Source organism: Capra hircus, chromosome 8 (genome assembly GCF_001704415.2).
Source record: "Capra hircus breed San Clemente chromosome 8, ASM170441v1, whole genome shotgun sequence".
Classification (NCBI taxonomy): domain Eukaryota; kingdom Metazoa; phylum Chordata; class Mammalia; order Artiodactyla; family Bovidae; genus Capra; species Capra hircus.
Genome location: NC_030815.1, coordinates 75,148,315 through 75,161,812, shown reverse-complemented (window position 1 = coordinate 75,161,812; position 13,498 = coordinate 75,148,315). Strand labels below are relative to the sequence as shown.

The 13,498-nt window shown below is 37.3% G+C and overlaps 1 protein-coding gene across 2 annotated transcripts in view; it reads left to right on the top strand.

Moving 5' to 3' along the window:
• The window catches only part of UBAP2 (ubiquitin associated protein 2), a 114,114-nt gene that overhangs the window by 77,073 nt on the left and 23,543 nt on the right, over window positions 1-13,498 (top strand). For both annotated transcript variants that reach the window (XM_013966140.2, XM_018052370.1), the window contains 3 exons: window positions 1,331-1,398; window positions 5,619-5,808; window positions 8,669-8,882. In XM_013966140.2, coding sequence (XP_013821594.2) covers window positions 1,331-1,398; window positions 5,619-5,808; window positions 8,669-8,882 — 472 coding nt within the window. The remainder of the gene's footprint in view (window positions 1-1,330; window positions 1,399-5,618; window positions 5,809-8,668; window positions 8,883-13,498) is intronic.

The window sequence follows — 13,498 nt, the reverse complement described above, 5'->3', positions numbered from 1 at the left end:
TCCTTCTAGAGCTTAGGAGGAGAAAACAGTGCAAGTTTTCTGTTCTCTAGCGGATAAGATAGGATTTCAGTGATAAATGTATAATAGTTCTTATTTACCTTGAACTTTATATTTTAAGGCTTTAGATCTTCTGTTACTACTTTTAATAGAATTACTCCTTAATTGCTTCTTTCTCTTAATTTAACTCATAAGATTCTTTAGCAAAAATAGATTCCGTGGAATTCTTAAGATACTATCTTGAAATAGAGTGCAGTGCATAGTATAAGCCTTTCTTGTTGAAACAGTGTAATGAGTTTAGCACTTTTTGTTTTTATGGAAAGTGAACACCTAACTGCCTCCTCTGCTCCTGCCTTAATATTAATGTCTGAGGAAGTCTGATTTTAAGTCTGAGGCACTTAGCATTGTTAAGAATAGCATTTTCATTAGTTTTCAACATTGTCATTAGATCAACAGTATTAACGTTTACAAGACTGTGCCCCATTTTAAAAATATAAGTCTGCCTTTCAGCAGTGTCAGTTGAGGTTTCAAGAAATTGTATCCTGTGTGCCTTAAAACAATATGCATGAAACTCAAAATGATTATGTTCAGTGAAAAAAAATCACAAAAAAGATTATATGTTTAAAAATTCCACTTAAAATTCTGGAAAATACAGCTTAAGCTATAATGACAGAAGACACGCCTATGGTTGTCTAGGGACAAAAGTGAGTACTCAAGGAATTGATTACACAGGGATAGGAGCGAACTTTTGGGGTAATAGATATTGTCTTGATTTTGTGATGGAGTATATATATGACACACCTTATTCAGTTATTCAGTTTGAATATCCAGTTTATTATTTGTGTTACACCTCAATAATATTTTGATAAAAGCAGTAAGGAAATCCATGACTAGTAAATCTATTACTAATGAAGAAAATACTAAAGCCACCTGTCTTTAGGAAAAGAGAATGTCAGTAATTTACCTTTTCAAACTTTTCCTACTCCTTTTTGGTGTTTATAGTAACATTAGTGGTAGTTTTTATAGGAGTTCTCATTTAGTATAATGTGAAGTAGAATAGTGAGACTGGGACTTAAACTATTATCTGACTTGACTTCACTTTCTTGTTGCCCTGACGTGGAATCCTTATTGTGGAATTATCCATCTAAAATTATCTTCACCTTAAGAAAATTACATGGCCATGATCACTTGTTTATTTCTTTTCCTTTAGACTGCCTTTTGGGTGAACTAGAAGAAGAGTACTGATGACTAAAAATTATCAGGAATTTGTTACATTGTTTGGTTTTATATTATATAAAATAAGATTAAAATGTTTTTAATCCTCTTGTTACAGCTTTCTGAAACAAAGGTCTTCACTTCCTCATCTGTTCCAGCAGAGAATCATGTCACACCTGGGCAAAGGTAAATGCTTTTCCCCACCTTTTTAAATTCAGAGCAGAATTAAAATTTCTTGCGGTAGGAGAGTGGTTTTCTTCTTTAGATCTCTCTATTTTTTACCCTTTTCTTGAACCTCTTTCTGTTTTTCTCTTTTCTATCTAAGACTTCTGTTTTATCCCTTATCTGGTAAGCTGACAGAGCCTCCATCATTTCCTAATTTGTTGTGTCTGCTGATAAATTAAAATAGCAGTTATGGGCTTCCCAGGTGGCTCAGACGATAAAGAATTGCCTGCCACTGCAGGAGATGTGAGTTTGACCCCTGGGTTGGGAAGATCCCCTGAATTAGGAGGTGGCAACTCACTCCAGTATTCTTGCCTGGAAAATTCCATGGACAGGGGAGCCTAGTGGGCTACAGTCGAGGGGGGTTGCAGAGAGTCAACGTGACTGAGTACGTGGTCACACACGGCAGCGATAACGTTAAATCTAACAATTTGTTTTTACTTTCGTAAACATTTTTTTGACAGATAAACGTAATAGAAATCTCTTTTGGTTTCTTCATATAATGCCGTTTATTTAGATCTTAGGATAGTACAAAGTTGTCATTTTATATGGGTTCTAATAGTTTTAATCTACTACTTTCATAGATTACAGACAAGAAGGAGCTTTTGGGATGATAGAAACATTGTTAGAATGTGTGCAGAATTGAATTATTGAAGAGTATTTATTTACATTCTTGGATTTACAATAACTCTAAAAACCTTTGATTATGGTTTCAAAAAGTAGTGATCTAGAAGGATGAGAGCGTTGATATATATGATACCTGAGCATTGAAGGCAATTTTGAACCTAACATGCTCAATCTCTTGCTAAATGAGGTGGTGATAAGACTTCATTACAGGGAAATAAAAATCAAAGGTTATGTCTTACAATATATTATTTTGTGACTTGCTCAGAATTTTTCCTTAAATGGATGTATCTTCTTCATTGTATTTAGTATTTGATGAATTGCATAGCATCATTTTCATTTAAAAAATAAGTGGACCTTTTAGACTCCACCAGAAAATTACTAGAGCTAATCAATGAATATAGTAAAGTTGCAGGATATAAAATCAACACATAAATCCCTTGCATTCCTATACACTAATAATGAGAAATAGAAAAAGAAATTAAGGAAACAATTCCATTCACCATTGCAACGAAAAGAATAAAATACTTAGGAATATGTCTACCTAAAGAAACTAAAGACCTATATATAGAAAACTATAAAACACTGATGAAAGAAATCAGAGAAACTAATAGATGGAGAAATATACTATGTTCATGGATCGGAAGAATCAGTATAGTGAAAATGAGTATACTACTCAAAGCAACCTACAAATTCAGTGCAATCCCTATCAAGCTACCAGCGATATTTTTCACAGAACTAGAACAAATAATTTCAAGATTTGCATGGAAATACAAAAAGCCTCGAATAGCCAAAGCAATCTTGAGAAAGAAGAATGGAACTGGAGGAATCAACTTGCCTGACTTCAGGCTCTACTACAAAGCCACAGTCATCAAGACAGTAGGGTACTGGCACAAAGACAGACATATAGATCAATGGAATAAAATAGAAAGCCCAGAGATAAATCCACACACATATGGACACCTTATCTTTGACAAAGGAGGCAAGAATATACAATGGAGTAAAGACAATCTCTTTAACAAGTGGTGCTGGGAAAACTGGTCACCCACTTGTAAAAGAATGAAACTAGATCACTTTCTAACACCGCACACAAAAATAAACTTAAAATGGATTAAAGATCTAAATGTAAGACCAGAAACTATAAAACTCCTAGAGGAGAACATAGGCAAAACACTCTCCAGACATAAATCACAGCAGGATCCTCTATGATCCACCTCCCAGAATTCTGGAAATAAAAGCAAAAATTAACAAATGGGATCTAATTAAAATTAAAAGCTTCTGCACAACAAAGGAAAATATAAGCAAGGTGAAAAGACAGCCTTCTGAATGGGAGAAAATAATAGCAAATGAAGCAACTGACAAACAACTAATCTCAAAAATATACAAGCAACTTATGCAGCTCAATTCCAGAAAAATAAACGACCCAATCAAAAAATGGGCCAAAGAACTAAATAGACATTTCTCCAAAGAAGACATATGGATGGCTAACAAACACATGAAAAGATGCTCAACATCACTCATTATTAGAGAAATGCAAATCAAAACCGCAATGAGGTACCACTTCACACCAGTCAGAATGTCTGCGATCCAAAAATCTGCAAGCAATAAATGCTGGAGAGGGTGTGGAGAAAAGGGAACCCTCCTACACTGTTGGTGGGAATGCAAACTAGTACAGCCACTATGGAGAACAGTGTGGAGATTCCTTAAAAAATTGCAAATAGAACTGCCTTATGACCCAGCAATCCCAGTGCTGGGCATATACACCGAAGAAATGAGAATTGAAAGAGACACATGTACCCCAATGTTCATCACAGCACTGTTTATAATAGCCAGGACATGGAAACAACCTAGATGTCCATCAGCAGATGAATGGATAAGAAAGCTGTGGTACATATACACAATGGAGTATTACTCAGCCGTTAAAAAGAATACATTTGAATCAGTTCTGATGAGATGGATGAAACTGGAGCCGATTATACAGAGTGAAGTAAGCCAGAAAGAAAAACACCAATACAGTATACTAACACATATATATGGAATTTAGGAAGATGGCAATGACGACCCTGTATGCAAGACAGCAAAAAAGACACAGATGTGTATAGTGGACTTTTGGACTCAGGGAGAGGGAGAGGGTGGGATGATTTGGGAGAATGGCATTGAAACATGTATACTATCATGTAAGAATCGAATCGCCAGTCTATGTCCGATGCAAGATACAGCATGCTTGGGGCTGGTGCACGGTGATGACCCAGAGAGATGTTATGGGGAGGGAGGTGGGAGGGGGTTCATGTTTGGGAACGCATGTACACCCGTGGTGGATTCATGTCTGTGTATGGCAAAACCAATACAGTATTACAAAGTAAAATAAAGTAAAAAGAAAAATGAAAAAAATAAGTGGACCTTTTAAGGCTTATTTTTTCGACAGTAGTGCTGCAGTGTTCTTCATATATATATTTCATCAGTTGTTTGGAATAGAACTTCTGGTTTTTGTAGTTATGGAACTTTTGAGATGGGTCATATGTAATATAACTACCATGAATTTGTATCCCTGGAATTAGGTTATCATAAGCTAGAACATTCCTTAGGGTCCATAATACTGGATCCCATAACTGTTTCTCAGTTACGGGGACATGAGAGTGGGTAGTGTGTAAGGAGAAGAACTCAAGCCTAGGAACTTGGCTGTATATCACGAGTGAGTTTTCAATTATTTGACCTTCCAGAATCTGCCTCATTGGCATGGTGAGTTTCCCTTAGGAGAACTGCTGGGGAACTGCCCTTTAAAAGGATTTAATGGAGCAGATTACCATGTTAGGTCATTCTGTGGAGAAATTAGTAGTTCATTCTCATGTCAAGAAATATATTATCTGAAAGATCATTTCTTCCTCATGCTCTCAGGTTTTAAGGCCATGATTCCGAACTTGGAATCTCAGTCTTCCTAGGGACGTTATAGGAAGTCTAATTAACAGAGTATTTGTTAATATGTTGTGCATTTCCCCCCTAAATATTTAAGAGTGAAATTATGAGATTTATATTAACCTAAATATATCATGGGATAGAACACAAAACTTACAGGAATATTTATGGTAAATATCAAAACTGCTTGAATGGTCTAGCACAGCTTTGGTCCTCATTTCTCAAAAATATGGGTTTACTTTCCTTTGGGAAAGTTTAAGAGAGATTGGTTTTAAGTAATGAAGAGGGCCAAATATTCTAAAGGAAACAAGCCAAGAAAACTGTTGAGGTGTACTCTGTTGCTCCAGGTTTTCTAATCAGTTGTCATTGTGCCATTTCTGTGGAAACATCTCAGTGCACCTTTCTTTTCTCTTCTCTGCAAAGCCCTATTTGGGTCTCGGTGGCTTGGTGTGCCTTCTTGGTAGGGTAGGCATGTGGGGGGATGATTGAGAATTTCCTTTTGCTGCTCTTAAACTCCAGTTTCCAAAGATTTTCCTCCCTGGGATTATTTTTAGCATGAACTTATTTATAGTGATTCATTTCTCAAGTTTATTTTTTGGTAAGATTTGCCTCTGACTCATTCTTTCATTTGCTTTTTGTCTGCTTAGTGTTGATCTGGTAGCCTTGCTCCAGAAGCCTGTTCCTCCCAGTCAAGCCCCAGAAGTCAACTCCTTTGAAATTTCTCAACAACAGAGCTTTGGCCAAGCCCTTGTCTTCACGAACTCTCAGCACAACAATCAGATGGCACCAGGGACTGGCAGCTCTGATGCTGTCAACTCCTATCCGCCTCAGAGTTTGGTAACTCACTTTTCTCTTAGTATGGGATTTTAAGGAATGGTCCCATGAATAAATGTATTCTTGAATGGCACTTGCCTTATCACTATTTTTTTGCATATAAAAATCTCTACACTAGATCTCAGTCCAGAAAACAATGATGTCATAATTTCCAAGCACATATCTGACAGTTCTGTGTAGAATTCAACCACTGAGTTTTCTGGATGAAGATAAAAAGTACTTCTTTATGATTAGTTGAATGATGAATTAGTTCAGTCATAATCAACTTAGGGATCCTTCTAGTAACAAGGATGATTTTTTTCCTTGGGTTTGTTTCAGAGTCTGTCTCTATACTTAAGATGTTAAATTTTCATTTGTTTTACAGTTTACTTAGATACTAATGTTTGTCAGTATTGATTTGCTAATCTGCAAAAGCAGTTATTTCTAGATCTGCCTAGGTTCTTAAATTTTTAGCATTTTCGTTTTGTTATTCCAAACAGTTGTATAGTAGAGGCCCTTAAAAATTGAATATGCTTTTATTGGAACAGTGCCATCTGCTGCTGCATATATGACTTTGGCTTTTGTAACAGTTCAGCTCCCGGGTCTTCACTAGTGATCCAGTGGTTAAGGCTCTGTGCTTCCACTGCAGGGGTGAGGGTTCAGGGAACTAAGATACCTCATAGTTTGTAGCATAGACCAAAAAAGAGAACTAACTTCTGTCAGAGAAAAGCTCAGGAACTGTTAGTGAAGCAAATGAAGATAACTGATGGGAGTAAAAAGCTTAGAGCGTGAAAGAATGTAGCTGCAGAATGGTAAACTCAGGTCTCCGTCCAAGTGTGGGCTGTTCTAAGTTGCAAGACTCAAGGTTGAAAGGACTATAGACACAAATCCATAGCTTTCACTAGTGATAAAACTTTGATTCATTCTTTGTTGTGTTTAATCTGAAATCTACAGTTGAAAAATGGCATTTCTTATTAATATGATCTATGATAATCACACACACACACACACACCCCACCCCCCTTCCTTGATTCAGAATTTTTGCTTTTCCCTAAAAACTGGAGGCTTGAATATGAGAACTTCTCATTGTCATCTTCTCTGCATAGTCATGTCATGCCAAGTGTAACTAGCTTGGGAACTTGGCATTTTTAGCGTCATTGTTGATAGCGTTTGAGAGGGTGTCACTGCTTGAAGACGGACAGACCCAAGGCAGACTCTGCTTTGAGAGGGCCCATTAATACCCCTGAGTTTGATTGAACTATCCACTTCCTTTTCCCCAATCTGCCAATGGTACACTGATGTGATGTCCTTGCTGACTTGCTGGAATCATAGGCTACTTGAAAATGTAGATAGGACATTAGGGTTTTTATTTTAACAGCATCCTTCAGGTATGTTGTTTTTTGTCGTGAACAACATCTTGAGAAACCAGAGTACAAATTGTTTGTTTTGCATATGAGAGCAGTGATTCTCAGTGATACTATGCTTTTACTATCATTGGGAAACTTCAGTTATTACTATCTGGCATATTTAGTGATTATAAGATTAAGCCAGATTCTACACAAGACCGGTCAGGATCTTTGGCACTGGGAGTTGAGCATTTGTATGTGTTTATGTGAATGCATGTGCACAAGTGTACCCGTAGGCACATTTGTAAACTGTCCCCATTGATTGAAATGTAGAGGTGGAATTGAAGCCCTGTGCTAATAGGTATTACCTGAAGCAAGGCTTTAGTCATTGATGCAGTGATGTCATCCTGTTGTGAAACACACAGAAAGTGTGCTACAATTAAATTAGCTGATGCAGGGTAGAGATTGGGGAAGAAAAGAAGAAGATGCCTTTTTTTGAGCAAGTAGGCTTGAGCTAGGTTTTGATGCATTTATAAGCGACATAAGAGTGGTGTAGTGGGTGGCATGAGCACAGAGTCAGGAGCAGTGGTAAGTAATGTTATCACAGCTGTTTTAATAGAGCAGATTCTGTGTTTGAAGTGGAGTAATTGCCCACAGCCTGAAGTTTTTTGCTCACATTGGAGAATTTGGATATCTTTAAAAAGAACTGGGATAGATAGTCCATGGCTTTGGAAATTGATACCAGAAATAATTGATTCAGCTTTCTAGATCAGGCCTCTTGATGGAATGTAGATCATTTCTATTTTTAACATTTATGGTGGTTGTGGATTTATATTTTGACTTAATCTTTTCAGTAATTTAATGATATTGATAAGTAAAAATGCACTTGACCTGCCACTCTTAGGTTGGCTGGTCATTTGCTCTGGAAGTCTATTTGGTGTACTTGGTCATCAGAACATCTTGAAATAAACACAGCAGTGTTCAGGGCATCTGCTCAGTACACACATATATCCTTGTAATTTAGTGTTTGATTCTGGAATACAAACCGTTAAGTACTGTGATGTGCCTTTAACCTTATAGGATGATCTGATGGCTCATCTCTCTTGTGACTAACCCTAGTAAAAACTTTGCAAAGTTAAAGATGATTACCGTTCCACACTTAAGAAAATATTGTATTTTTTTTCAACCTTGTCTTTGTCATTTATTAATGATATTTCTCTCTACTTAAAAAAAATAATGTGTTTCTAAGCTTAAATGATACCACTTTTTGAATAAAAATAAATTTCTTAAAATGTAGGAAACTTAAAATCTAGGGAAATTCCTCTTCCCTCAAAGCTCTCGTATCAGAAGCAGGAAGGATTGTTAGGTTTATTTAGTCAGATCTTGTTACTTGGTAATATTTTGGTGTAGTATTTATTCAGATGAGTCTTACTAATTCAGAATGTTCTAGGCTATAATTTTTAAAATCCTTGTGAAAATACAGTGGCATGTAGAAATTCTGTATTGCTGAGGATTTTTGTTTTTCTTTCCCTTTAAAGTCATCAGTCCTTGGTTCAGGATTTGGAGAGCTTGCCCCTTCAAAAATGACGAACATCACCAGCTCCCAGATTTTGGACCATTTGAAAGCTCCGAGTTTGGGCCAGTTTACCACCACCTCAAGTTCACAGCAAAATAGTACGAGTTCTCCCACAACCACTTCTTCTTGGGACCTCAAGCCTCCAGCCTCCCAGTCCTCAGTCCTTAGTCATTTTGGTAAGTGTGCATTTTCTACGGTGGTTTGCCCCTAGTGAGGACATGCCAAACACTGGCAGAGTAGGTTGACTTTTCGACACTAATGTGGATTTGACCAGGCATATTTCTTTCTTTCTTTTTAATTAATTTTTTTATTGAAGGATAATTGCTTTACAGAATTTTGTTATTTTCTGTCAAACCTCAACATGAATCAGCCATAGGTATACAAATATCCCCTCCATCTTGAACCTCCCTCCAATCTGCTACCCCATCCCACCCCTCTAGATTGATACAGAGCACCTGTTTGAGTTTCCTGAGCCATACAGCAAATTCCCATTGGCTATCTGTTTTACATATGGTAATGTAAGTTTCCATGTTACTCTTTCCATACATCTCACCCTCTCCTTCCCTCTCGCCATGTCCATAAGTCTATTCTCTGTCTGTTTCTCCATTGCTGCCCTGAAAATAAATTCTTCAGTACCATTTTCCTAGATTCCGTATATATGTGTTAGAATATGATATTTATCTTTCTTTTTCTGACTCATTTCACTCTGTATAGATTCTAGGTTCATCCACCTCAACAGAACCGACTCATATATGTTCCTTTTTATGGCTGAGTAATATTCCATTGTGTATATGTACCACAACTACTTTGTCAATTCATCTGTCAATGGATATCTAGGTTGCTTCTATTTCCTAGCTATTGTAAATAGTGCTGCAATGAACAGTGGGATACATGTGTCTTTTTCAGTTTTGGTTTCCTCAGGGTATATGCCTAGGAGTGGGATTGCTGGGTCATATGGTAGTTTTATTCCTAGTTTTTTAAGGAGTCTCTCTAAGTCTTCCATAGTGGCTGTATCCATTTACGTTCCCACCAACAGTGCAAGAGCTTTCCCTTTTCTCCATATCCTCTTCAGCATTTATTGTTTGTAGACATTTTGATGATGGCCATTCTGACTGGTGTGAGGTGATATCTCATTGTGGTTTTGATTTGCATTTCTCTCATAATGAGCGATGTTGAGCATCTTTTCATGTGTCTGTTAGCCATCTGTATGTCGTCTTTGGAGAAATGTCTAAGTCTTTTTTCCCCTTTTTTGATTGGGTTGTTTGTTTCTCTGGCATTGAGTTATATGAGCTGCTTGTATATTTTAGAAATTAATCTTTTGTCTGTTGTTTCATTTGCTATTATTTTCTCCCATTCTTAGGGTTGTCTTTTCACCTTGTTTATAGTTTCCTTTGCTGTGCAAAAGCTTTTAAGTTTGATCAGGTCCCACTTGTTTACTTTTGTTTTTATGTCCGTTACTCTAAAAGATGGGTCATAGAGGATCTTGCTCTGATTTATGTCATCAAGTGTTCTGCGTATGTCTTCCTCTAAGAGTTTTATAGTTTCTGGTCTTACATTTAGGTCTTTAATCCATTTTGAGTTTATCTTTGTGTATGGTGTTAAGAGGTATTCTGATTTCATTCTTGTACATGTAGCTGTCCATTTATCCCAGCGCCATTTATTGAAGAGGCTGTCTTTGCCCCATTGTATATTCTTGCATCCTTTGTTAAAAATAAGGTACCCATAGGTGCATGGGTTTATTTCTGGGCTTTTCTTGTTTCCTTGGTCTATATTTCTGTTTTTCTGCAAGTACCATACTGTCTTGATGACTGTAGCTTTGTAGTATAACCTGAAGTCACGAGGGTTGATTCCTCTAGCTTCATTCTTCTTTGTCAAGACTGCTTTGGCTATTCAGGGGCTTTTGTGTTTCCATATAAATTGTGAAATATTTTGTTCTAGTTCTGTGCAAAATGCCATTGGTAATTAGATAGGGGTCACATTGAATCTGTAGATTACATTTGGTAGTATAGTCATTTTCATAATACTGATTCGTTCTACCCAGGAACATGGAATATCTATCCATCTGTTTATGTCATCTTTGATTTCTTTCAGTAGTGTCTTATGATTTTCTGTGTACAGTTCTTTGGTCTCCTTAGGTAAGTTTATTTCTAGATATTTATTTATTTTTGTTGCAATGGTGAATGGGATTGACTCTTTAATTTCTCTTTCTGAGTTTTCACTGTTAGTATATAGAAATGCAAGTGATTTCTGTGTATTGATTTTGTGTCCTGCAACTTTGCTAAATTCACTGATTAGTAATTTTCTGATACTATCTTTAGGGTTTTCTATGTACAGTATCATGTCATCTGCAAATAGTGAGTGTTCTGCCTATGTTTTCCTCTAAGAGTTGTATAGTTTCTGGTCTTAACATTTAGGTCTTTAGTCCATTGTACTTCTTTTCTGATCTGGGTTCATTTTATTTCTTTTTCTTCTCTGATTGCTGTAGCTAGGGCTTCCAGAACTGTTTAATAATAGTGGTGAAAGTGAACAACCTTGTCTTGTTCCTGATCTTAGGGGGAATGCTTTCAGTTTTTCATCATTGAGAATAATGTTTCCTGTAGGTTTATCATATCTGGCCTTTACTTGTTGAGGTAGGTTCCTTCTATGCCCTTTATTTTGAGAGTTTTAATCATAAATGGGGTGCTGGATTTTGTCAAAGGCTTTTTCTGCATGTATAGAGATTAGCATATGGTTTTTAACTTTCAGTTTGTTAATACAGTGTATCACATTGTTTAATTTGCATATATTGAAGAATCTTTGCATTCTTGGAATAAACCCGACTTTGATGTATGAGCTTTTTGATGTGATGTGATGAAAAGAAACTATCCTAAATTCTTTTCATTCTTTTTACTTTATTCTGCGCTTCAGAAGTTATTTCCACCATTTTATCTTCCACCTCACTGATTCATTCTTCTGCTTCAGATATTCTGCTGTTGATTCCTTCTAGAGTATTTTTAATTTCAGTAATTGTGTTGTTTGTTTGTATGTTTATTCTTTAATTCTTCTAGATCTTTGTTAATTGGTTCTTGCATTTTTCTCCATTTTGTTTTCTAGGGTTTTGATCATTTTTACTATCATTATTCTGAATTCTTTTTCAGGTAGTTTGCCTATTTCTTCTTCATTTATTTGGACTTCTATGTTTCTAGTTTGTTCCTTCATTTGTGTAATATTTCTCTGCCTTTTCATTATTATTTTTTAAACTTAACTGTATTTGAGGTCTCCTTTTCCCAGGCTTCAATGTTGAATTCTTTCTTCCTTTTGGTTTCTGCCCTTCTAAGGGTGATCCAGTGGTTTGTGTAAGCTTTGTATAGGGTGAGATTTGTGCTGAGTTTTTGTTTGTTTGTTTTTCCTCTGATGGGTAAGATGCGTGAGGTGGTAATCCTGTCTGCTGATGACTGGGTTAATATTTTTCTTTTGTTTGTTGTTTAGAAGAGGCATCCTGCACAGGGTGCTCCTGGTGGTTGGGTGATGCCAGGTCTTGTATTCAAGTGGTTTCCTTTGTGTGAATTTTCACTATTTGATATAAACTGTGGAAAATTCTGAAAGAGATGGGAATACCAGACCACCTGACCTGCCTCTTGAGAAAGGTCTTCACCTGTATGCAGGTCAGGAAGCAACAGTTAAAACTGGACATGGAACAACAGACTGGTTCCAAATAGGAAAAGGAGTACGTCAAGGCTGTATATTGTCACCCTGCTTATTTAACTTATATGTAGAGTACATCATGAGAAACGCTGGACTGGAAGAAGCACAAGCTGAAATCAAGATTGCCAGGAGAAATATCAATAACCTCAGATATGCAGATGACACCACCCTTATGGCAGAAAGTGAAGAGGAGCTAAAGAGCCTCTTGATGAAAGTGAAAGAGGCGAGTGAAAAAGCTGGCTTAAAGCTCAACATTCAGAAAACGAAGATCATGGCATCTGGTCCCATCACTTCATGGGAAATAGATGGGGAAACAGTAGAAACATTGTCAGACTTTAATTTTGGGGGGCTCCAAGATCACTGCAGATGGTGATTGCAGCCATGAAATTAAGACGCTTACTCCTTGGAAGGAAAGTTATGACCAACCTTGATAGCATATTGAAAAGCAGAGACATTACTTTGCCAACAAAGGTCTGTCTAGCCAAGGCTATGGTTTTTCCAGTAGTCATGTATGGATGTGAGAGTTGGACTGTGAAGAAAGCTGAGTGCCAAAGAATCGATGCTTCTGAACTGTGGTGTTGGAGAAGACTCTTGAGAGTCCCTTGGACTGTAAGGAGATCCGACCAGTCCATTCTAAAGGGGGTCAGTCCTGGGTATTCATTGGAAAGACTGATGCTGAAGCTGAAGTCCAATACTTTGACCACCTCATGCGAAGAGTTGACTCATTGGAAAAGACTCTGATGCTGGGAGAGATTGAGGGCAGGAGGAGAAGGGGACGACAGAGGATGAGATGGCTGGATGGCATCACCGACTCTATGGACATGAGTTTGGGTGAACTCCGGGAGTTGGTGATGGACAGGGGGGCCTGGCATGCTGCGATTCATGGGGTCGCAAAGAGTCAGACACAACTGAGCGACTGAAGTGAACTGAGGGTTAGTTCTCTGATTGTCTAGGCTCTTGGAGTCAGTGCTCCCACTCCAAAGGCTCAGGGCTTAATCTCTCCAAAGACCAGGCTAGGTTCAATCTACCAAGAGGAATTTCATCTGAAACGAAAGGGCCTTTACTTGAGTTCCAAAAGCCAGTGCACAAGAACACAACAGAGATCTCT